Source organism: Hyposmocoma kahamanoa, unplaced genomic scaffold (assembly GCF_003589595.1).
Source record: "Hyposmocoma kahamanoa isolate Upper Pololo Valley unplaced genomic scaffold, ASM358959v1 95, whole genome shotgun sequence".
In the NCBI taxonomy this organism is placed as follows: domain Eukaryota; kingdom Metazoa; phylum Arthropoda; class Insecta; order Lepidoptera; family Cosmopterigidae; genus Hyposmocoma; species Hyposmocoma kahamanoa.
The window spans coordinates 1,246,722-1,270,082 of NW_020654972.1; the positions used below are offsets into that span (position 1 = coordinate 1,246,722).

At 34.9% G+C, this 23,361-nt stretch overlaps 1 protein-coding gene across 2 annotated transcripts in view; it reads left to right on the top strand.

Annotated features, from left to right (window-relative positions):
* Nucleotides 1-23,361, top strand: part of LOC113238109 (glycogen synthase kinase-3 beta) — a 28,545-nt gene that overhangs the window by 1,748 nt on the left and 3,436 nt on the right. For both annotated transcript variants that reach the window (XM_026474830.1, XM_026474831.1), the window contains 6 exons: nucleotides 14,389-14,579; nucleotides 15,171-15,254; nucleotides 17,391-17,501; nucleotides 18,622-18,859; nucleotides 19,665-19,762; nucleotides 21,969-22,064. In XM_026474830.1, coding sequence (XP_026330615.1) covers nucleotides 14,389-14,579; nucleotides 15,171-15,254; nucleotides 17,391-17,501; nucleotides 18,622-18,859; nucleotides 19,665-19,762; nucleotides 21,969-22,064 — 818 coding nt within the window. The remainder of the gene's footprint in view (nucleotides 1-14,388; nucleotides 14,580-15,170; nucleotides 15,255-17,390; nucleotides 17,502-18,621; nucleotides 18,860-19,664; nucleotides 19,763-21,968; nucleotides 22,065-23,361) is intronic.

The following is a 23,361-nucleotide window of genomic DNA, read 5'->3' on the forward strand; positions in this document are numbered from 1 at the left end:
ACAAATACTTAAGAAATGATATCCCACCTCTACCATGAGTTGTTGAAGTTGTTAGTGACCAATTATGTATTTGTATTATTATTGTTTAAATATTAATATTTTACGTGGTCTTTAGAGATGTCAGTACTGTTAAGCTTTTGTGGAGAATGAATTTTGAATATTAATGTAACTTTTATTATTGTATGTAGTTTCCTTTTCAATATAAAATATTTTGTATAAATTTCATCCAGTCTGCATTTTCCAGGAGTACATATCCAAACATTGTGACACTTTAATTTAAATCATTCCCCATATAAAACACAGCATGTGGAAAATCCTTCGTTGTTACCTAGAGTATGGTAGAGTTAAATAATAGTACAATACTAGGAAGCTTTGACCGTGTTATTGCCAGAAATGTGATAACACACATACAACTCACTTAATAGATGTTTATTTGTTCTAATTTGTTTACAATTTTAATTTAGACCTTCATTTATAGAATAATTCAGTTTACTATGCCCCTTATTATAAAATATAATCATTATTGAATTGTTAATAATATTCATTAAATTCCCAGTACCTATACAGAAATATTTATATATTTATAATATTATAGTTAATTATTGCATATTATAAAAGTTATTACCTAAAAAGGTTTACCTATTTACCATAAAACTAAAATTATCTTAAAAAGTTTCCAGAAATACAAAAAAAATTACTAATTTAATAATAGATTCCAACATGCATACTTTACCTACTTCTCATCTATGTGTAGGTAGTGCATGCAAGACCATTGTTTTTGTTCTGCCATAATATATTATAAAATATTTGCTGAGATCACTTTCTAATTGTGAACTAATGTACAACTATGTCCATTAACATCAGATATTCATTAAATGCAAAAGCATGCATTTAGATATACAGTAGATAGTACAAAAATGTATTGTGTAATATTTTTAGAACTGTCTAGCCTTTGTAACTGTGTTTTATCGCCCTTGTTATATGTGATAAGATAGCTTGAAAACTGACTATTCATTATTGGAGAACAATTACCGATATAATGTGGTAAGTGTCTCCCGATCTGTGGTCTTTGGGATCATTTGATTATAATGAACAAAGAAAGATTACATGTTTAACTGCTTAAATATTCTAGTATATTTGCTTAAACTGGCATTTATCAATTGCAGGGACATAAACCTGATTCAGAATTTTATAATTTTTATTTTTAAAATATATTTTTTTTACCATTTAGGTATATTATGCACAACGATTATGTGTCTCGTAAACGTATGTTCTACTGCCATCGAGAGATTTAATTCCACCTTTGATTCAGAAAACTTTGCGTTTACTTGAAAACCACCGATAATAACCATTCCATGAAAAGGTTACATAGTTATGTTATCTTCAGGCTTTTCCATGACCTAAGGCGGTTCTACGCATATTGACGGAACTGCACAATTACTCATGCTGCTGCCACAAAATTTACCTCGACTAATTATGCAACGTCATGGGAAACCATGTGTGCTGATTGTGCTAATGAATAGATGAATACTAGCCCTTAGGACATTGTTTTGATAATTTTTTTAATTTGCTGTCGCATTTATTTATCATTTTATACGACCTTCAAGAACCGTGATCCAATTAGTAGGCAGTCTAAGGGTCGTATTCTAGAACTCTACTCAATGCTCAAGTCAGGATTGCAATTGAAACACGAGAACTGGAAATACGACCCTAATGGCAGAGACTTGAGTATGATTTCGTGTGCTTTAAACCATTCTCAAATCCTGACTTGAGCATTGAGTAGAGTTCTGGAATACGACCCTAAGTGCCGTTGTCGAAGCGTAGCTGACGTTTAAAAAATTCAGCCCTATGTGGTTAAACACCTAGTCGGGCGCGAGTTTTGCATTTTTAATAACGTGGCAACGCAACCTTGGCAGCATGATTCGTGGCTTACTAATGAGATCGTCGTTACACTTCTGCTGTTAACACATTCGATTATGTTAATGCTATTTTTTTATCGAGTACTCATTATGAAATTGAAAGTTCACCTTCATAAGCCAATTGTTTGGCATAATTCTGGATTCTTGGTTTTATCTTTTTATGTATATTTTTATATATATTTATTTTATATGTTGGGTTTTGCGCAAATCGATTTAGGAGTGACATATCCAGTTATTGTATTAGTGCATTTACTTATTTCAATGTTTACTACGTCGAAGGCGGAAGTGGTTACCTATTACGAATTGTAAGTGACAAACGATGTTAGCAGCTATCACGATTGTTATCAGTAGTTGTGCGAGATCTCCCGATAGTCTTCGTCGTCAGCGTGACCATCGATGCCATTCGGGTAGGAACCGCGCCAAAGCACTCTCGGCTTTTGAATCGCGATTCGCTCAGCGGCATGGTTACAATCGACCGGCGCGGTCGCATGGTCAGTGCATATTGCGAAATTACCGATTGGTTCGTTAACTCACATCCTAAATACTACATTTCATGCGCTATGCCGGCGCAGCTACCGCAAGTACCGTGCGCGAAACATTAAAAAACAATCTTTTGTTACCAATCAAGCAATGTGTCAATCACGGCTAAATTTTAAAATTAATTATGAGTTATATTCTAGTGTTTACATGCGAGGTACGATGTGAGATGATAATTAACAAAGCGCAATTGACTTCTATGCCCTATAGAAAAGTGACCAATATCGATGTTACGCCGGCGAGGCACTTACACCGTCAACACGGACACGGATAGCAGGCTTAGTAGAGCTAAGTCCGCAGATCCGGTACCAACTGCTGTCACAAAACATGGTACGCAATACCAAAATAAAACATTAGCTAGCCTAATTCTATTACAACAGTAACACTTTTTTCTTAATCTAAATAAACGCAGTTTTTTTGTTTCTAGAGAGTGCAATATAAATAACAAACACTTAATTCGTGTTTGACAGCATTCACGCATTTCTTTACTACCACATATTATTTACCATTGTGCATTCTACATGCTCCTTCGCAGATTCTTGATATGTTGAAATGTTTTCTATAATGTTATCGGTGAACCACATTCGTTTCCATGTCGTCAGTGTAAAATGAAAAAGAACACGAATATAAACATCAAACATTGCAAACAAAACTTTTCAACCAGGTTCGGATACTTATATTATTAAGCTGTGCCATATTTAATACTTCACTGCCAAGATAAAGTTACTCTGCATGAAAAAAAAACGAAAATTTAACTTTCACTACAATTAACAGCCGTGGTTACCAGTCTCTGATTTTCTTTTAATGCATAATTATTGTTAAGGCACAAAAATAAAAAAATGCTTCAGTTGCGTTTTCTGTTTCATGTTTTCCAGTTATTCAAACCGCATTACACAAAGTTTTATTGCGTTTTTACAGAAAAGTATTCAAAGTGAGGCGTTGTAATTTTTAACAATTCAAGAGAATCATAATCTGCAGTAGCACTAAAACATTGCTTTGTGTTGTAATGTGCAATAACCGAGGGCAAAGGTGACGTGGCGGCATTTGTCAGAAGTTCATTAAAACCTTCGTCGAAATGGGGACACTTTTCACGTTTTTCTATGCTCATGCCCTTTTAGAAAACACTTAACACGACTTGTATACGGGAATTCACGCAACGAATCTGCTAGCCTTCGTTTAAAATAATAATAAAATATCTAAGTACCTACCTATAGATATGTTTCCACTATCACATGTTAAAACTTTTGAACTTTTATTTTTCCTCTAAATGCGTACGCCACAGTATTATATTATCGCATGTTTTAACTATTGCTAGTAATTATTAATCTCAACAGCATAATTTTACAATATTCGTAATACTCGAAAGCCATTATTGCTTTTTGATAAGATACACTGTACATGATCTGACCTACGGCTTTTTCATTAATTTTTAATTTTTTTTTTTTTTCATTTTAATTTAACTGCCTCCGTGGCCGAACGGTCATCAAGCTGATCTGCCAGGCAGAGTTCCCGGACCGGGAGAAATATTTGTATGGCTTACATTTATTTCTCTCGTAAGTTTGTGTGTAATTTGTGGTTGTCTATGTTTGTGTCCATGGCACCTGCGACACAGGGTTTCCCTAGTAGTAGGGCCATGAGTGTGTGAGCTATTTCTTATTTACTAGTTTATTAATTAAAATATAAAATTTTATCAATAAAAATTTCTTCTTCCTTCTCTACTCAAAGCGATACAGTCACATAGCTTCCTCTCTGTATTGGTACACCTTATGTGTAACTTTAGCTAATGAATGTTTATTTGAGTTCATTGTCGGTGTATTTTCTCGTTACGCAGAAGTAAAATTATTATATTGAAACATCAAAGCTTACCGCTCTAGTACATTTGCAAATAGCTGTATGTTAGGCCAGTTGACCTCTAGGTTCGCGTAAACACGCGACTTTTGCCGTCACATACACTGTCCACTTTGGATATACGCCCAGAATATTTTCACGAGTAATATTCGAGCATACAAATCAGCAATTTATAATTAGACACGTCAACGCAGGGGCGTGTCTACGTGCGCCTTGTCTTCGTTTGTGTCCAGATCCCTGCGCCCATGAATAATTAAATTCGTCCTGCAGTAGAGTATATTATTCACTAAAAAAATTAATATAAAATTGTTTTTGTTTTGCTAATATTTATCGACAGATTAAATTTCCTGGGTATTGTCCATAGTATAAGCGTAAATCCCGGTAAGTACCTTTTTCTTCTTAAGTGTATCTTAGTCAATAACTGATTTTTAAAAAATCGATGCCTTAGTTTCTCAAACTCGTATATTGTAAGGAGTGATTATTCAGGAAATGGCAAAACTGTCTATTTATTTTAAATTTTTATTGAATTGATATTCAATTATTTCGTGAAATTACTCCACTAGTTCCACTAGTTTGTTATAATTATTAATACAAAGATCGAACACTCAGAAGTAATTCCTTCGATCCGGCCGGATTCGAACCGACGTCTTCTAGCTTACCGTGCCAGACGCTATACCAACTAAGCCACGGAACGAACCAGCGGCCCTCACAATGTCTATTTATTGTAAATTTCATATCAATAGTGTTAATTTGTATGCATTACTTTAAGAATAGGTAAAAGCCAATGTGTAAATATGAAGGAAATGTGATGTGAAATCAGCCTGCAAAATTTGTATATACAATCCATTTTTTGCATTTCAGTAACTTTGTGTTTTAAGATACAAGTTTGAGACGGTAAGGCGACGAAATAGTGTTAGATAGTGAGACATTAAAAAACTGATCATCCCCGTGTACGTAATACGTAGCAATTCGTTTTTAGTATTGTGGTTTTTAGACATCGCATGTCCATAAGTTAACACACCCAACCATAAGTTAACACAGTTTTTCGATGTATAACTTTATCTTAGCGTCGATAAATGGTTCAATATTTTTTTGCGACGCGTTGTTTAAATGCACTATCTTTGCTCTTTTATCAAGTTATCATGTGAACTAGCTCCCGATATGTTGTCAACATGACAGTCAAGATGTTTTATCTGAATGAATGCACATGTATCATAAATAAATATAATGTTGGCTACATTGTATCACACGATATAGACCTAAGAGGATGGCGTTACCACCCCGACGTGCCATTCTTGCCGACAAGGACCAATTTTCCGGACTCGCTGGTAATAATAACCAGGACACTGTCGTCCCACGTCCATATATACTACGCTTCTTGAGAAGTATTTTAGCGAACTGTCGTAACGTACAGAGAGCACACTAACATGGGTTGATGCGTCATTCGTATAGCTAGTACGACCGGTTTCTTCTATTATACGCGGTTAGTCTTTTGCGACAAGCCTACAGGTCGTTCAGATATAATACGCGGCATCGACTTTCGTTATCAATTTTACTAATAAGTTATAAATGGTCGTTGCGTTACTGATCTATTTCGTAAAATCTATTCACCGTCTAAATTTTATTTTGAATTTCATGTAAGCGCATTTTAGTAACTTGGAATCGGTCAGTTTACGTGTAATGAAGCAGAAGACATTAAATTTAATGCGTTTCACCTCGCCACAAATATTTGTTCTATGAATTGCCCTGTAGAGGTAGTATCCTGTATAGGTAGGTGAAAACAATAGGGCGGCAAGCGCGGAGATTAGAGAGGGAGCCGCGGTGTCATCTTCCACGAACAAAAGACTGACCAACCAGTACTACTGGCCGTGGCTCCACTAGTGAGGAAATGCACACGTGCCTATTGTTATGTGCTCAGTGGTGTTGTAGGATCAAAAATGGGTCGTACTTATTCTGCGTTTTTTGCTCATAATGATTGAGCGTTATGCCAATAATACGCCTTTTTTAATTAGGTAAATAGTATAAATAGAGTTTAGAGCTACTTATGTTGTTTTGGACTTATGTATGTGAACCGTTTTCTATAAATTGTTTTTTGGTACCTACTGTCTAACTTTACCGACGTGTGAAATGCCGACACACCTGTCCATGTAGTTATTTTTCTAACGCGTTATGCAATCTCCTATAAATCATTATCTAAAAGGTGAAAGCGTATCGAATGTCAGGTTTTGCGTAGTCTTGCGTGCCGCGTGCGCGAACCCAACAAACTTCGCCAAAACTTCTAATCCAATTGTCAGAGACATGCCACACTTAATTTTATTAGCAACCATGTATATATGTATATATACGCTTTAGTGCCATATGAGATCGACAATATCAAGTTTACTTACAGCCATAACTTTAAAACTCATTTCTAACTGACCATTAATCTTCGAACGTATAGTATTTACCGAAAGTTAATATCGAATATCGATCCATCAAGCGCATAGAGAAACATCTTTAATTTTCTTGTTGATAAAGGACACGTTTGGAGTACCTAATTGCAGTTTACCGTATTTAGTAGTGATTTTAATATTTTACTATAATATATTATGGTAATGTTTGTTTATACAATAAACATATGGCTGACCATATTTACCTGAGAAAAATGGTTGCTTTTAACTTTGTCTCATCTAATGATGACGTCCCAGAATTAGCACCTTTTGTATAAATTAGAAGGCACGAGCAATAACATAATGCAAGAATTGTTTTAGATGTTACATTGCTCGCATTCAAAGCGATGCAATACTCATCATGCAACTAATTTTCATTAACTATCTAAGCTGTTAAAAAAAAATGCAATAGTTCCGTTACAACGGTTTGATTTCATATTACGGCACGTTAAGACGAAATGCAAGAAGTCATATTATATTTATTATGTAATATACATAATGTATAACATGAATCCGATGTTAACAAATGAACGCACTTCACTTATATCATGACACGAGAACATGCTGTCAGTTTACACCTAGCCTGAAGTTCTATTACTCCAATTGTTACAGACAATTTAAATCTCTAATAGGAAAATGTATGTGTCACTGGTGGAATTTAGATCGTTTGAATATACGCTTAGCACTGGAATTAAAACAATTGGAAAGGTTTTTTGCCAGACTGCCCTAGGAGTGTAATATTTGTAAATAAATAAAGATATCGAGTTCTTAGGTTTTCGCGATTGTTACACACAGGAAATGAAACTATTTTTCTGGATTTAAATCGTGTCAGTCAACCGTGACCATGGGACCTGTAAAGGGCCCGAAACGTCGGTTTGTTTGAAAAAACAAATATACGCGATTTAAATCCGGAAAAATAGTTTCATTTCCTATAAATAAAGATCCAAAAAAAGTTGTCATAGTGACACACAGTGACATAGTCATTTTTAATTTATTTTTATTTACCAGCTCTGTGACTGTTCCATCTGCGTAGTTCCTTGACTTTTCGTTCTTAGTCACAAATTAACACTCGAATGAAAACGATACAAAGAAAACAAAGGAAATGTGTTTTGATTTAAACTACGACTTACATGAAGATAGTAAGCTGGTATGATAGCCGACCCCGCGGAGTCGCGATGTATGAATTAACACATGGCATATAGTAGCGTGAAGCGGCATCCATGAGGCGGGGAGTAGACGCGCCTTGCGGCCGGCCGGCAGGCAGTCTACAACAACGCGCGCTCGCGTGCGATCCTCTGCCAAACTGGACTGTGCCGCGGGTCCGATATGCTTCGACAACCTTGGAGGCCCCGAAGGCCCGGCCACGGTGGCCCTACGTCCCGTGGGCGAGGTGGCCGCGCGCTCCGAACCTTCTCTCCTCCGGTTACTTGACGCTGACAAAAGCGGCCAATTTAGCCGGGCCTGCGATCGGCTATCAACTTTTTGTAAGAAACTACGACGCACGATCAGTGAGTGTCTATGACGCTAGTCGTGGTTGTCCTTATCCCATGAGTTCGCATTTATTCTTCGTGCCACCTATCGTGTTATATATCTGTATCATACATGTATGTTCATTTCAATGTTCTAATGCTGCTTTTGTGTTTTACCGCGATACACAGGCGACGTGGATCCTCCTAAAAAGGCCGAGCTGGCTTCGGAAAAGAAAGCTGCCGCCTCGCATCGTAAGTGCTAGATGTGCTGCACATCATTTAGTTGGGCAGTAGTATCACAAATTTAGTACACCCTTAACGCGGTTCTGATCAGCGGAAAATAGATAATCTTCCTACTCTAAATCGATGTAATAAAAAAACTTTCAAATTATCTATTTACAGAGCTGGAGGATTGTCTCGTTCTATGATACATACCCTGCCTTCAATTCCTCGTACTTTAGTTTTTATGTCCGATTTTTGGTGTTGTGTGTAGAATTGTCATAGACGAATTCACACTGGTTTAATAATTGTTTCTATTGATTACTTCCACTTCTTGTAAATTTGGGCATGGGTACCTTTTGTTGTTTATATTTATGTTCTATTTCAGCTATTTCGACTATCATCTAAGTTGAACATATCTGCAAACAACAGCAACAACAACAACAAAAAATTTTCGTGTAGTGGTGTGTGGTGGTGTATTTTATTTTCATTAATCTTGCAATGTATTAAAAAGTTATTCCTATTTAGTTATACTTGCCTTAAACGACATACGTCACGAATCAATTAAAGAAATTAGAATAAAACGAAGAAATGCCCAAATATAGAGTGGCGTTATTGTTGATGTATTTGATATATCATATTTTAGAATCAGCAGATATAAATAATGTTGATGGCTTTTCTGTATCGTCAGTACTCAATTTGATCCCTGTCACGAGGTACAATTCATTGAATCATACGTCTCCTGAAATAATGATTCTGTCTTCAGATATCTACACTTATCGAGTGGCTATATACGCAATGAGATCTCATCTTTGCATATATTCGATAAGAGACGTGATATTTTCATAGTATATCGAACCTAAAGAGCAAATCGCGAATATTTGACAAGGCTACTATAGCGGAACCTTCGCCTTCACTTTCTACCGTAATCTTTAACTTATCACGCTAGCATGCCACTCGCGACTGCACCGGGCAATTAAGTTGGTACATAGTTAATTCAGCGCTTCGGAAACGATCGAAAACAACTAGCGTTTAACCGCCTGAATAATTATTTCAATAGTCGATAGTCACCTATGTAACTTTCTTATATATAGTTTTTAAAAGGTAAAAATAAATGAAGTGTAAAATAATTACGTCGAGAATAGAGCTGTATTACCTTTTAAGGTTACAAGTAAAAAATTAGAACCAAAAGAAGCTGATTTTTTATGTGATTTTAATGATAAGATAATAGACAGTCTCTGTGAACAGAGGGAGGTAGTACTTAGACAAATGCTGATAAACAAGGGTGGAGTGCGCCGGGCTTGCGTCAATAAGGGTTGCCAAGGGTGTGGTTGTGAGCTCTTGTCGGGTGGATACGATTTCCGTCGCCCACTTTCTTATATTAGTTTATCCAGTTGTCAGTTGGTAACATCTATAATACACAAAACCTTTTCGCGTCAAAACGTACTAAAATTAACATTTTGTAAGTCATGTTGCCAACTGTTAAAGAAATTAAAATCAATAAAAGAACTACTTCACAAAAGCAATAGAAAGTTCTGATAGTGTGTTTATGACATACAAAAAACTGCTTCCTTTTTCCTTAGGAACTTCATTACGATTAATGTGATTATTTCGATGTGCTTATATGAAATTATACATATATTCTAGAATAAATTTCATCGCGTATAATGACTTATTTGGTCTAAAAACTGAAAGAAAATATCAGTGGAAACCCATAGGTCTGATTGTATCGATCTGGCCCAAATAGGAACTGCGTCAATGGTTGCTGCAAACTTTCTTAAAAACAAATAGAATCGCTAACTTGTGAGTTCACATAAGATTGATTTATTCGACAGAATGTATTCCAGCGAATAGTCGCCACTAAGTTTACTAAGTTCTTTTGTTTTAAAAAATATAAACAAAAGATTTTTAGAGTGTTTTAGTTACAGTTCAATACAGGCTTAATCCCTTGGCCTCACGTCATATTGTTCCGCATACCACTATAACCTAAATAGACAGTAGGAAACGCTGGAAACGTCTTTCAATCTTTTACAGTTTTAAATAAAATCATATGGAAATTGGCACATTGCAAAGTTTATAAAGTGCATTTATGTAATTTATTTGTTTTTTCTGCATGTTCGTCATATTATTATTTTAGGTAGAATAGACTTACAGTAAAGAGAAAGATAAAGGTCGCATGTAAATTGATGACTACGGTCGATTTTACGCACTGTTTCTCATTTATGTTATCTACACTTTATTTTGTAATGATATCCCACTTATTATAATAGAGACAGCTTGGATGGATCGATATTTGGATGTTCTTTGCTCACTATTACTGAAACGCATTAGGATCGAATAGGTATCATGGTTAAATCCTAGTCATCTGGGTTATGCCCTTTCTAACCTTAGACGCGAACGAAGTCACTAGAGTAAGCATTATATTGTATAAAAAAATCAAATAATGAAAAAAACTCTTTCATTTATTATATGAACGGGGGCATTAACAAAATAATGTTTGACGACAAGTCTTTATTAAAATATTTTCGTCTTTGTTAATGTACACACTGTATCTTTCAATCACCAGTAATTATTTACTCATGTTGCCTTTATTACATTTCATTGTTTTTCTTTGTTGGTCATCACTTCACATAATTTGCTTCTTGATAACGTAATTTTAAACAACTACTATTTTTTGAAGAAAATTAACATACAGTCATAGTTATTGAAATGGCTCCTAATATGAAAAATCATTGTAATTTTATTACTCACCACAATTAAGTAAGGCAAGTTCAAGGCATGCCAATTTGTTTCATTGCAAAGGCGGATATACCATTTTTTCTCGCAAAAAAATGGCAATCTTCAAGACAACGCAAAGCTTAATATTAAATCGAAGGGCTTCCTTACTACATTCGTGTATTTTGATAGAAACACTTACTTAGTTCGTGTTATAAAAGTAAGAGTTTTTTCTTGGAGTTTTTTGACGTTCGAGTTCTTAGTAGTGAATAGTTTCATCACCAATGTGTAGCGGTTTATTTCAAACACCAAAAAAGTTTCATTTTTTAAATTTGTTCTGGTTTTCCTTATATTTATAGTAGTACCATTCGTAATCTGTCATCCGTCAGTATGGCACATCCATTTTACTCGAAAACTAATATAAGGCTCAGTCACAGCTTGACACTTGTTAAAATTTAACTTTATGACACTTACGATAAGATTGACCTAGTCTAATGATTGACCCAAAGCACAAAACAGGTCATTCCAGCGAAAATAACACCGCAGTTCAAAAAATAAATTACACAATTTGGTTTTAATTGTATGGCTAGAATACGCCCTATAAATCAAATCATTAGAAATAAATGAGATTTTTCGGATATTGTACAATTATTCTATTTTTTGTAGGAAATGAAATTATTTTTCCGGATTTAGATCGCGTATATTTGTTTTTTCAAACAAACCGACGTTTCGTGCCCTTTACAGGTCCCATGGTCACGGTTGACTGAGGTGATACAGTCTTCAACCAGTTATGTCTAATATTAATGCAAACCACCAATTGTAATTTTATTAATTCTGTGTATTCAATTATAACTCGTTCCACCCGTCACAAACCCATGTCCCACCCGTCACAACTTAACCTATTAATTTCCTTAAAATTTATCAAAGTTATTAAGTGTATATGAATTAAAACTTTAACATTCAAGTTATACGAAAAACTTGCTGAACAAAATATTGATAGTTTATCTTGATCTTGGCAATGAAGCCATCAACTCTAAACTGGCGGGTGTCGTGAGTGTCCCACCCGTCATACTTACAAAATTAAAAGTTTTGATTATAAATAATGTCATAAATTTATGTAAATAAATAGTCGTAGTTGAATTGCATATGTGGCTTCATGATATTTTCATTTTAAGTCCAATTAACCAATGGTTAGGGAGAAATTACATAAAGTTCAAGAAAAAATCAAAGTGTCCCATCCGTCACTTTGGAATGGCCCAAATGTCAATCGTGCTCTTGACTTTAGTTGTACAATCTTTATAATATTTAAAAGTTTGCCAAAGAGTCCCCCTTACATGAAAAGCGTGAATATTTTTTTACCTCTCGAGGGGTTATCGCTGAGCAGACTTAAAAAGCTATGTCAGGTTTGTTAAGGGTTAATAATTTCTCGATATTGTGTACAATTTACGAAGTAACAAGTGGCCCATTTTGCATTACTTGTAAATCGTCGGTGTTCTGTAGAAAGCGCGTCGTAAGCGACATTTTGACATTTCAACATTTTTCAGGGGAGCAATTTTAGGTTTTAACATCTTTTAAAATATTTACGTCCTGTTTTATAATTCAATTTCGGTTTTAATTCAATTAAGTTTTACGACATAAATATTGTAAAGCAGTCGTGAAAACCCAAAACATGGAGCACTAAAAAAAATTTGAAGTATAGCTTATACCCTTTCTACAAAACACCGACGACATCCTCGTTTCCCTACAGGTTCAATTGTAAGCACCTAGTTTTAAAAATAGAAGAGAATAAAAAACACGTTACTAGCGTATACTAAATTTATCACGAGTTACTTGAGCCCGCGCCGTTTGTAAGTGTAAAATTGATTACATTATGACCCGACATGCTTGCTCGGTTTTTACAAAATGAATTCAGGATAAAAATAAACCGACGCAAAACATTTTAAGTAGTATTTAAAGTTAGTAACAAAACTTGTTGTAACCGGTTTAATTTAAAATATTTGTCAGACTACGTATGTTCACATGCGCTAATTGAGAGTTGGCAAAACCGAAAACAGCTGGCTATATAAACATCGAGAACGTTTCTTTTGTCGAAAACCGGTGAATTATTTCAGGAGTTCCATTATTCGTTGCACTCTTTTTATAATTTGCATGTAGATGATGGACCCCCGATTGAAGGGAAAATAAAACAAAGCGATGCATCCCGACGTAATCTCCGTGGACCGCCTCTGAAGTGGGTCATCCGACCATGAATTACTGCTACGTGATACACATGCGTTTAGCAACTCTATGCCCATAGTGGCGTCCAACAGATCGTTTTGCATTTAAAATAAAAGGGCAACGCTCAGAATAGAAACTTCTAACTTTACAGATCTACATATCGTCGGCTTCGATACAAGTTTTACTCTAATATGGAAATTAAATACGTCATCCTAGTTTATTGATCATACACAAAGAACGTCATGTGATAAAAACTATACTTGTATTACATACAACATTTGTAGCTTATATAACAATATCAGTCGTTTTATTGCTTAGCAAAGCTGTATCCATTTATTATGTCACTCTAGATGGTCGAGACATTTTACGTTTAATATTTTTTCCAATTATTGTGTAAATTATTGAGTTGCAATGATTTTTTTGAGATGATTATGGATAGACTAACTAATGTACTAGCGGAGAATTCTACAGTGAAGGAAGGTTAGAAAAAAAGAATTTTTGTTAAAATAACTTTCCAGTCCCTCAGCGCGTTCACTGCACAAATCTCTAATGACACCCGTGGAACGCACTTTACTGTTTAATGGATTCTTTTACGTCACACCCTTAATTGCATTAAAGAGGCCATTCAAATATTGAGTAAGTTTTTTGCAGCTCCGCAGATTTTACCGCAGATATTATTACAAAGTTTTAGTGTGCATTGGTACACTCTTAGTTCAAAGTTGCAAAGGATGGCCCTCTTATTCAAAATACTTCAAAGATATATATATAGTATCGCGTAAACCCGTTGGAAAAAAAAAACATTGACGACAGAATTAACTTTAGGGGCGAACAGTATAGGGACGCAACCTTCGGATGTAAATAGATTTATGAGGCCCCAATAATTAAATCTGGCCTATAGGAGCAAATATCTATTAATTCCTGCACCTTGTTTCTTCCTTTGAAGGTTCTTCGATTAATGATTAAACGCGGATTAGGCGGTGTTTACTTTTATAATGCGTTCGTAAATGTTTGATGAAATGAGGTGTGCTGTTCCAGGCAAGGACGGCTCGAAGGTGACGACAGTGGTGGCGACGCCGGGGCAAGGCCCCGACCGGCCGCAGGAAGTGAGCTATGCCGACATGAAGCTCATCGGTAATGGCAGTTTCGGCGTCGTCTACCAGGCCAAACTATGCGACACCGGCGAGCTAATTGCTATCAAAAAAGTGCTCCAGGATAAAAGGTTTAAGGTAAGATACACATTATCTAATAAACATATGTTAAAATAAGGGATTATACATATGTTTTCATGTACATACATTTATGAAAATAAAACAACGCTATGTTTTGGAACATTGTTAATTTTGTTTAAATTGTAAACAAACCCTTAAACAAAGCCTGCGTAATTAGAAAAACACGACGTTGTCGTACAATTGTTATTCCTATAACAATATTTTTTCTTTGTAAAACAGAAACGTGACTAGGTCAAGTGATATAGCGGATATTATAGAGTTAATTCCGCTTGAAGTTTTGAGTAAAGCCCAAAAAATGTAATCTAGAAATAGTTATATTGCGACTCTGAAAATTTTATTTAGAACAAATAAATGTATTAAAGATGTTGTGTTACACAGTCGTCAGGGTTATTGCAAATTCGTGACGCTCAAATCTTCACTTGCGACTTGGGTTTAAAGTGTCAACCAGTTTGCAATAACCTACTTTCTGCCATATAATAAAACAGCGTACTATTACTACGTACCTGCTAGTAATGTACTAACTAGTGTTATTACCACTTACTTTGTGTAACTTAGTATATTGCAATAATATTGTCTGCTTTTTTACAGAACCGAGAGCTTCAAATCATGCGACGACTGGAGCATTGTAATATTGTTAAATTGAAATACTTCTTTTACTCCAGTGGAGAAAAGGTAGAGATTTATCTATTTACCTAAGTTTTTTATTTTCTATTATAGTGAAAAAAAAATAAATTTAAAATTTAGTTGAAAATATGTGATGTGAGTTTATTATGTATTTTAATGTATTTTAGTATGTTCGGTTATTAAGGGTGTGTTATTTGTGTGTTTTTGGGGAGGCGGCAGTGCCCGCGGCAGTGAGCTCTATGCTAAACGCAATGCAGTCACTAGAAGTCGCAGTACGTCCGAACCAATCAGATTGTTGCGCTAGTGTGCTAACGCACAATTTAGGTTCATCACATACTTGGCATGGGTTACCGAACTATATTTTTGTTATGTTTATTTTAAGTTCATTTATTTTTTGTTACTTAAAGTATAGATCGATAACCGATAAAGCCAAAGGAGCGGTTTGTGAGAGCTGTATTCACATCATACAATGTTTTAGCTGCGAGCTCTTTTCGATTCTATTAAGCTCGGTAAAATCCATAATTGATTAGTTCATTACCATCATATTTCAAGACGATGTCCCCACAACAATCCATAGAAGTTTGTGTTGCGTTATGCTTGCTTTTTACATTTGTGTTTCTTTGTTACAAGCTTTGAGCGTTATCGACATTATTCATCATCGCACCATTATAGTCGACGTAGGACCGAGCTTTGTTTTTTCACATGCTTCAAATTGTCTAGAGATCGATAAAGTGTGATTACAAAATACTGTTTGTTTCAATAATTTCTTAATATGTTGACTCATCGTGTGAAATATTTGCAAATTAGATTGTACTATCTTTTTATCTTTTTCTTTTTGTTTTCGATATAGAATTCCACAATAAGCAGCGAGTAATAGTGGCCTTCGTAGTTTTATAGTACCGAAATCTTTACACAACGTAAAGATTTCGTAAATACACAACGGGGGTATTGGGGAGGATTTAATGAGAATTCTATGGTATTGTAAAATTAAACAATATGGTGTTAAAACTCTAAATCTAAACATTTCCTAAAATTTCAATAGGTTTCACGATCTCTAGGCACTTTTCACGTGTGTAGTTCAAGGTTAGAGCTCCGGTAAAGGTTGCCTCGTTCCTATAAACATTTATGGCCAAGAACCCTTTTTAAAGCAGCCAAGTAGGGAGTCTACTTGTCCGGTTAAATATTGCATTGACTAACTGTGACAATCAGAAGATTATTCCATATTATCCAATATAAATTGCTTTTATTCGCATTTAAAATTTTTTTTGTTCTCAAATAAGGAACACATCTAACATTAGTTTTTTTCGTGATTTTTTTTGGTTTTTAATTTTGATGAATTAACTATTTCATTTAAGCTACAGTTGTGTGGACTCAAGAGAAATATGTCATTATTCTTTTACTTTTGTGGTTTGGCGATTGAATATGCATAAGTTATTCTAATACCATTCTGTATTTGTGTAAGGAGATTACAAATTGGTAAAAAATAGTAATTTGCACTGCGTATCACTAGTATTATGACCTTTAAATATGTACTATGGTATTTTTAAATATATATGTTAGTTGTCTTACTTTTGAATTTTCAGTCGAATTGAATGCGATGTCGCCTTAACGAGCGAAGGCGCGCGTGACAGATGTCAGCCGTATTTTTTTTAATGGTCTTGAAAGTGCTTTTTATTTTTCTCTCGGCTCAAACGTTATTGTAGTACATTACGTACGTTACCTTAACTTAAACATTGGAACAGTTGTTACAAATTTCTCAAAAATTTTAAAAGAGCTAGGCCGCGTTCACATCTTAATGTCAATCGCTGATATGAGCAGACGTACACAATTATTTTTGTTCACCATGTATTCGAAAGTCACTTTTACGCTGAGTTATGTTTGTTCCCTACGTATAGTAGACGTCTCTCGTATGGAAATAAGTTATCAGCACGCTCCATCTAAGCATTCATACTAAATAACACACAAGTCAAACATCGGTTCGATTATGTATCAAAACAGATGTCTCTGTTAAAAGTGGCCATGTGCTGAAGCGTGCTGACTGTAAAATTCTAATATTATCGTAAATTAAATCTAGCCCTGTCCTATTTGGGACTTGTGCGGTTGCTCATTGTCAGTGCCTGAATTTCGATTTGTTGTGGATGCACATAGTGTCGATTATGTTATGAATCTTTATTATTTTTGCAGAAAGACGAAGTGTACCTGAATCTGGTGCTGGAGTATATACCCGAGACTGTGTATAAAGTTGCACGTCATTACTCCAAAGACGAACAAACCATACCCATTAGTTTTATAAAGGTACGTAAAGATTTCGTTATTTACCTAAAATTATTATTGGGATTTGAGCAAACGTATGTCTTGTGATGGATACAAGCAACTGGCAACTAGAAGCGAATATTCTACTTTCAAACAACTTATATGAATCGGCATAGTTGCCAGTTGCCGCAACCGGACACTGTCGCCGGTTCCGCAACCGGACACTGTCGCCGGTTGCCGCAACCGCAATTCATACGAAAATATAATATTCGCTTCAAGTTGCCCGTTGCTTGTACCCAACACACATCGGAATGCTAGTTTAATCCCCAAATTAATGCAATGTTTTTTGAAGTCTCTGAAATCTTCCTTTTTCATTTTACGTGTAATTTGAAAATAATAGGTATATTGTCGACTGTAGTTTTTTCATTCTTTCGTTTTAATTTTATAATACAGGTTTGTCGAATGGTTTGTGGTTCATTTTCGTCTCTTGTTAATTTCGTAAACATTAGTTGAAAAAAATTTTTTCCTTGTTACAGTTTGAATTATGTCATATCAACAAAGGTTGATATGACATAATATGTTTAAATTCAATAAAGGTTGAAATTGCTACTTTATGTTTTAAGTTTATTTATTTAAATATAAATGTTATTATTTTATAATATCACTTTGTTTTTGTTTCGCTATATGTGCCGGTGTATGTAGTATAGGTATAATTCTTTGTTTGGCTAGTGTGGGCCGGGCACAGTGGAACAATACTAGCACTTATTTTAACCGACTTCATAAAAAGGAGGAGGTTCTCAATTCGACTGTTTTTTTGTATGTATGTTAACTTGCGAACCGATTTTGGGGATCTTTTTTGTTGGATAAAGGGTACCTCAGTATTGGGCCCATTTAAATTTGAAGAACCTATTCCACCTCTAAGGGTGGCAAACTAGGGGATGAATCCGGTGTCGCGCTCTTTCCGGTAACCGATCTCAATAAAAGTTGGCAAATAGATATAATTGAACCAACTTTGAGGTAGGTTTTTTAATTCTCTACACTGAGATTACGTTACTGTCGCCTTCTATACGAACTGCATTTCTACAAATAAATACATTATGAACTGCGATTCAGTATACAGTTCGAAAAATTAAAATGAATTGTTTTTTTTTTGTTCCAACAGCTGTACATGTACCAGTTATTCAGAAGCCTTGCATACATCCATTCACTGGGCATCTGTCATCGGGACATCAAGCCTCAGAACCTGCTATTGGATCCCAAAACCGGGGTCCTTAAATTGTGCGACTTCGGCTCGGCAAAGCACCTTGTGCGTGGCGAACCTAATGTCTCTTACATCTGCTCGCGATACTACCGCGCTCCTGAACTCATCTTTGGCGCCATAGACTATACCACTAAAATAGGTAGGTATACTATAGCATAGTAGATGATAGACTATACCTTTAACCCTCTGATTAGAAGAGATAGATATTTGTCCACATACTTTAAAAATAGTATATAAGCGATAATTTTTTGTCTTCGAAGGTATCTTTACATCTGGTGTTTCGACATCTGTGGTCGAGTAGCTTGCACATGGTGTCGCTTTCTCTGATGTCCCAGGTTCGATCCCGGGCGGGGTCAGTGTAGAAAAGTTAACTTTTCTATATTGTATTGAGTCTGGTTGTTTGTAGTACCATCGTTGTTTCCGATTTCCATAACACATTTATTTTAGTTACTTACTTTGGGATCAGAGAAACGTATGTGATGTTGTCTAATATTTATTTATTTACATCTCTTTTATTGTGGTCCTGGTGAAGTACCCATTAAGTCTTACAACATAGCCATCCTTTCGGCATTCGGATGATCGGAATGATATCCCTCCGCTTTTTCCTGGTCTTCATCTTCAGTGTATTTGAGACCACCGCTAATATATCACGTCTGTTCACTCCCCGGCAACTTTCCAAGAATATTAAAATTATAGTTCATTGACAAATTTGTCTCACGTCTAGTTTGTTCTGAAATTTTCTGTTCATTTACCAACTCCTATTAACTTCAATTCAACTAATTGGGAGATATAGATATAGTTTTAGAACCCTTACATGTTTAACTTAAAAGAAATATCACTGAAATCGAAAGTCAACAGGTGCTCCCACTCTTATACGTATTTAGTCTGTATATCAGTTTATTATCATATAGTCAGTATAAAGTCTGTTTTATCAATGTTTGCAGACGTATGGAGCGCAGGTTGCGTTGTAGCCGAATTATTGCTGGGCCAGCCAATTTTCCCGGGAGACTCTGGGGTCGATCAACTTGTTGAGATCATTAAGGTATCTTAAATAATATTTTATACCAGACTTGGTTCTGTAAGAAGCACTGTATAACATAATGATTTACGTTTTTCACAATTTTTAACCGACTTTTAAAAACTCCTTTTTTAGGCTCTCAATTCGACTTTTTTTTGTATGTGTGTTACGTGATAACTCCTGCATTTGTTAACTGATTTTTATGACTATTTTTTTATCTCATAGTCCCATTTAAATTTGAAGAATATATTCCACATAGTGGCAAGCTAGGGGATGAATCCGGTTTCACACATTTTTCGGTTACCGATTTCAATAAAATTTGGCAAATAGATGTAATTCCACGAACTTTTAAAGTCGGTTTTTTTTACTACTCTGTATTAAGATTATTGAAACATGTACTTGGGCAATCATGATTGCGAAGTCAATCACACATTTTAACTGAATAAATAGATATGGCAGATTGAACGCATGCGCACAAGATAAATTCCGTCCGTCGAAGCCTTAGTTCTGCAGACTAATCACGTAATGGAGTCACCACACTTATCGACACGGAATCGCATTCAGCCAGAAAAATCTTTATGTCCATGTAATAAGAGCGAAAATGACGTTGTGGGTTTCGCATCGCCGATCCGAGCGGAAGCAAAACGCGCAACGTATTTTACAAAGGTATTTTTTCATCTCCTTTATTGCTCTTATTGCATGGACATAAGGTTATCCTTACCGGCTCAAAGCGATTCCGCGTGAATAAAAGCTCATTCACGGACACGGTCAAATATCTATGTTGTGCTTTTGTATGAACTAATTCATGTTAGACTGGGCCAAGTCCGTGCCCCGACCGGAACACGACTAGCCGGTCCAACATGTACTAGTTCATATGCATATATTACTGTGTCACGGCCGGCACACGACCGGAGCACGACCCGGCCCCGGCATGGTGTAACGTGAATCATTGGCCTTAATTGTGGTGACTCCCTCAGGCGATAGACACCTCGGTCAGATTAATCCTCTATCTTTCCAGCTTAATGTTGCCATTTATGCCACTGTTTCTGCTAATTCTCTGTCAAAAGATATCAGATTATTTGTGGCCATGAGCTGGAAAGATGATAGCGACGACACACTGGGTTGGTTTTCGCCTTACGCGGTTATTACATATATGTAATAAAATCGTCAATATATTCTGAAATGCAAATTATCTTGTGTGTCCTGAGCAATTAGGGCCACTGTTGCCATTTATGCCACTTGTTCTGCAAAGGTGCTGATGAATTACAGGCATATGGAACGAGTCAACTTTGTCTCAGGGTGAAGGGTGCTTAATACCTATCTACATATTGCACTGCTATTATAATAGTGTTATAACTCAAAAGATGTGAAATTCAAGATTATACCATTATTTAACGCATAATTTGATTCTCTACACGCCAGTAAAACCTTTCTTTAGAATATTGGTAAGAAACAACTAATAGATATCTACTTAACTCAAAATGAGACACACTTTATGTGTGCTAGTTCTGGCCAAAATAGTCATTCAAAAATATAAAATATTTTTTTCTCTTTTATTTAAATATATTTGGCAAGTAGTAAATTGTTTGAAATAAACTAACCTATGCATACATTTTAATTATCTTTCACGGGAAACCAGTGTTTCGTTTTTCGTCGATTCTGAGAAAATACACTTTATAAATTAATACGCTATTGTATTAACAGTGCGATATATCAAATACGGCCATTCTTGTTAAAAAGTATATGAATAAAAATTGATCTCGATACTAGTAGACCAACTGCCAAAATAAGAATAAAGAATGCAATAACGCAATTAGTAATCATTTGAACGTCGTAACAATTCAGTCATTTTTAGCCAAATTTTATCTTTGACAATTTATCGATAAAACCACATAACTTAAAGTTTTATGAAAACTGGCAACCCTATAAATGTCATTTTATTCCGTCTTGATAAAAGACAGACTATAGTTATATCTCAAAAAATTATATTGTAATTAAAACTAATTACAATACATTATTTTGAGATATAACAATTAAAAATAAAAATTTTCATCTTTTTTATTGAATATCATGATGTTTACACTACCATGATACTCATTTGTTTTTTGTAAAAATACTCCACTACTTTATTATTATTATTATTATTATTATTATTATTATTATTATTGGTACAAAGATCTAATTCTCATCTTTGCATAATATAAATATAATCTAATTTTCATCTTTGCAGGTCCTAGGCACACCAACACGTGAACAAATTCGAGAGATGAATCCAAACTATACAGAATTTAAATTCCCACAAATCAAGAGTCACCCATGGGTGAAGGTAATAGGAAGTTTATTTATGGTTCTACATTTTATACTTATTGCATTTTGTCGTTGTCTTAAAGTATCCCATTCACCATACTGCACGGTGTAACTATAAAGGCGGACATAATTGACCTACTTTTAATAATTTTGTGTATTCTGCATATCATCTGCTTAAAGGTAAAACCACATAGTGACATTTCACAAATCCACAAAAAATCTCCAAATTATGTACCTGTTGTAAAAAAATCACCATCTTCCAGCAAATAGAACCACTTATTGAGTTTATAGCTTTTTTGTTATTGAGTTTCACCTGCAGAAAGATAATTATTTTGCTTAACATGGCTTAGAAAGACTGTAGAAAATATCACTTTTGTAGTTTTACCTTTAAACAGACGATATGTAAAAGTACGAAATAAGTATATTATTAAATATATATATATATATATATATATATATTTAATAATATACTTATTTCGTGTATATATATATATATATATATATATATTTTAATAATATGATTGTTAATATAGTTCTTTGAAACTACCCCGTTTATTTATGTTTTTATTTGTGTGTATGTTCAATTGATTCAAATGAAATATATGTTCTCGAGGCTTTTTATAATTTTCCACATAATATGTGGAATGGGATAGCTTAGGAGAACAGAATTGTCGTGTTGTGTTTAGGATTTTTTAGTTCTCTGTTGTATTTCTGTTAGTTGAGGTTTGATTTTGCGTGGTAAAAAGAACACGTCATTACAGTTCATGTTGGAGAGAATGACCATGCCCAAGACTGCCACTGACCACCAGCGCATCCGAGTAAGGCGACGCTCGACCCAGCTCTAAATGCCTCATTACACATTCCTACCTGATATATTGTTACACATTTCTAATAGCTAATTATAATTTTTTTTAGTAAAAAGGGTAGTTTACACGACATGGTACATAGACAAATTCCTGTAGATAATAGGAACTTTTATGCATGAGGCTGTTCCTTTTTTTCGTATACCGGTCTCGTGATACTTCCCATTGTTATGTGCAAGTGATGGCATTTAGAGCGAATCGGTATTTATGACCATGTTCTTCATGGTGTGCATGTAACGACGACTAGAAGTCACAACTAATCGGTTTACGCTGTTTCTGCAAACTGTTTGTTGGTGTTCAGTGTGCATTCGTACCGTACGATAAGTGCAGTTTGTTTCATAAAAATCTTAAAAAATTTTATCCTGTAAGAAATATTCTGTTCTCAATGTTAAAACAAATTGGCACCTCCATTGTTCATATTACACATTACAAATCATTTCATCAGTCTTAACG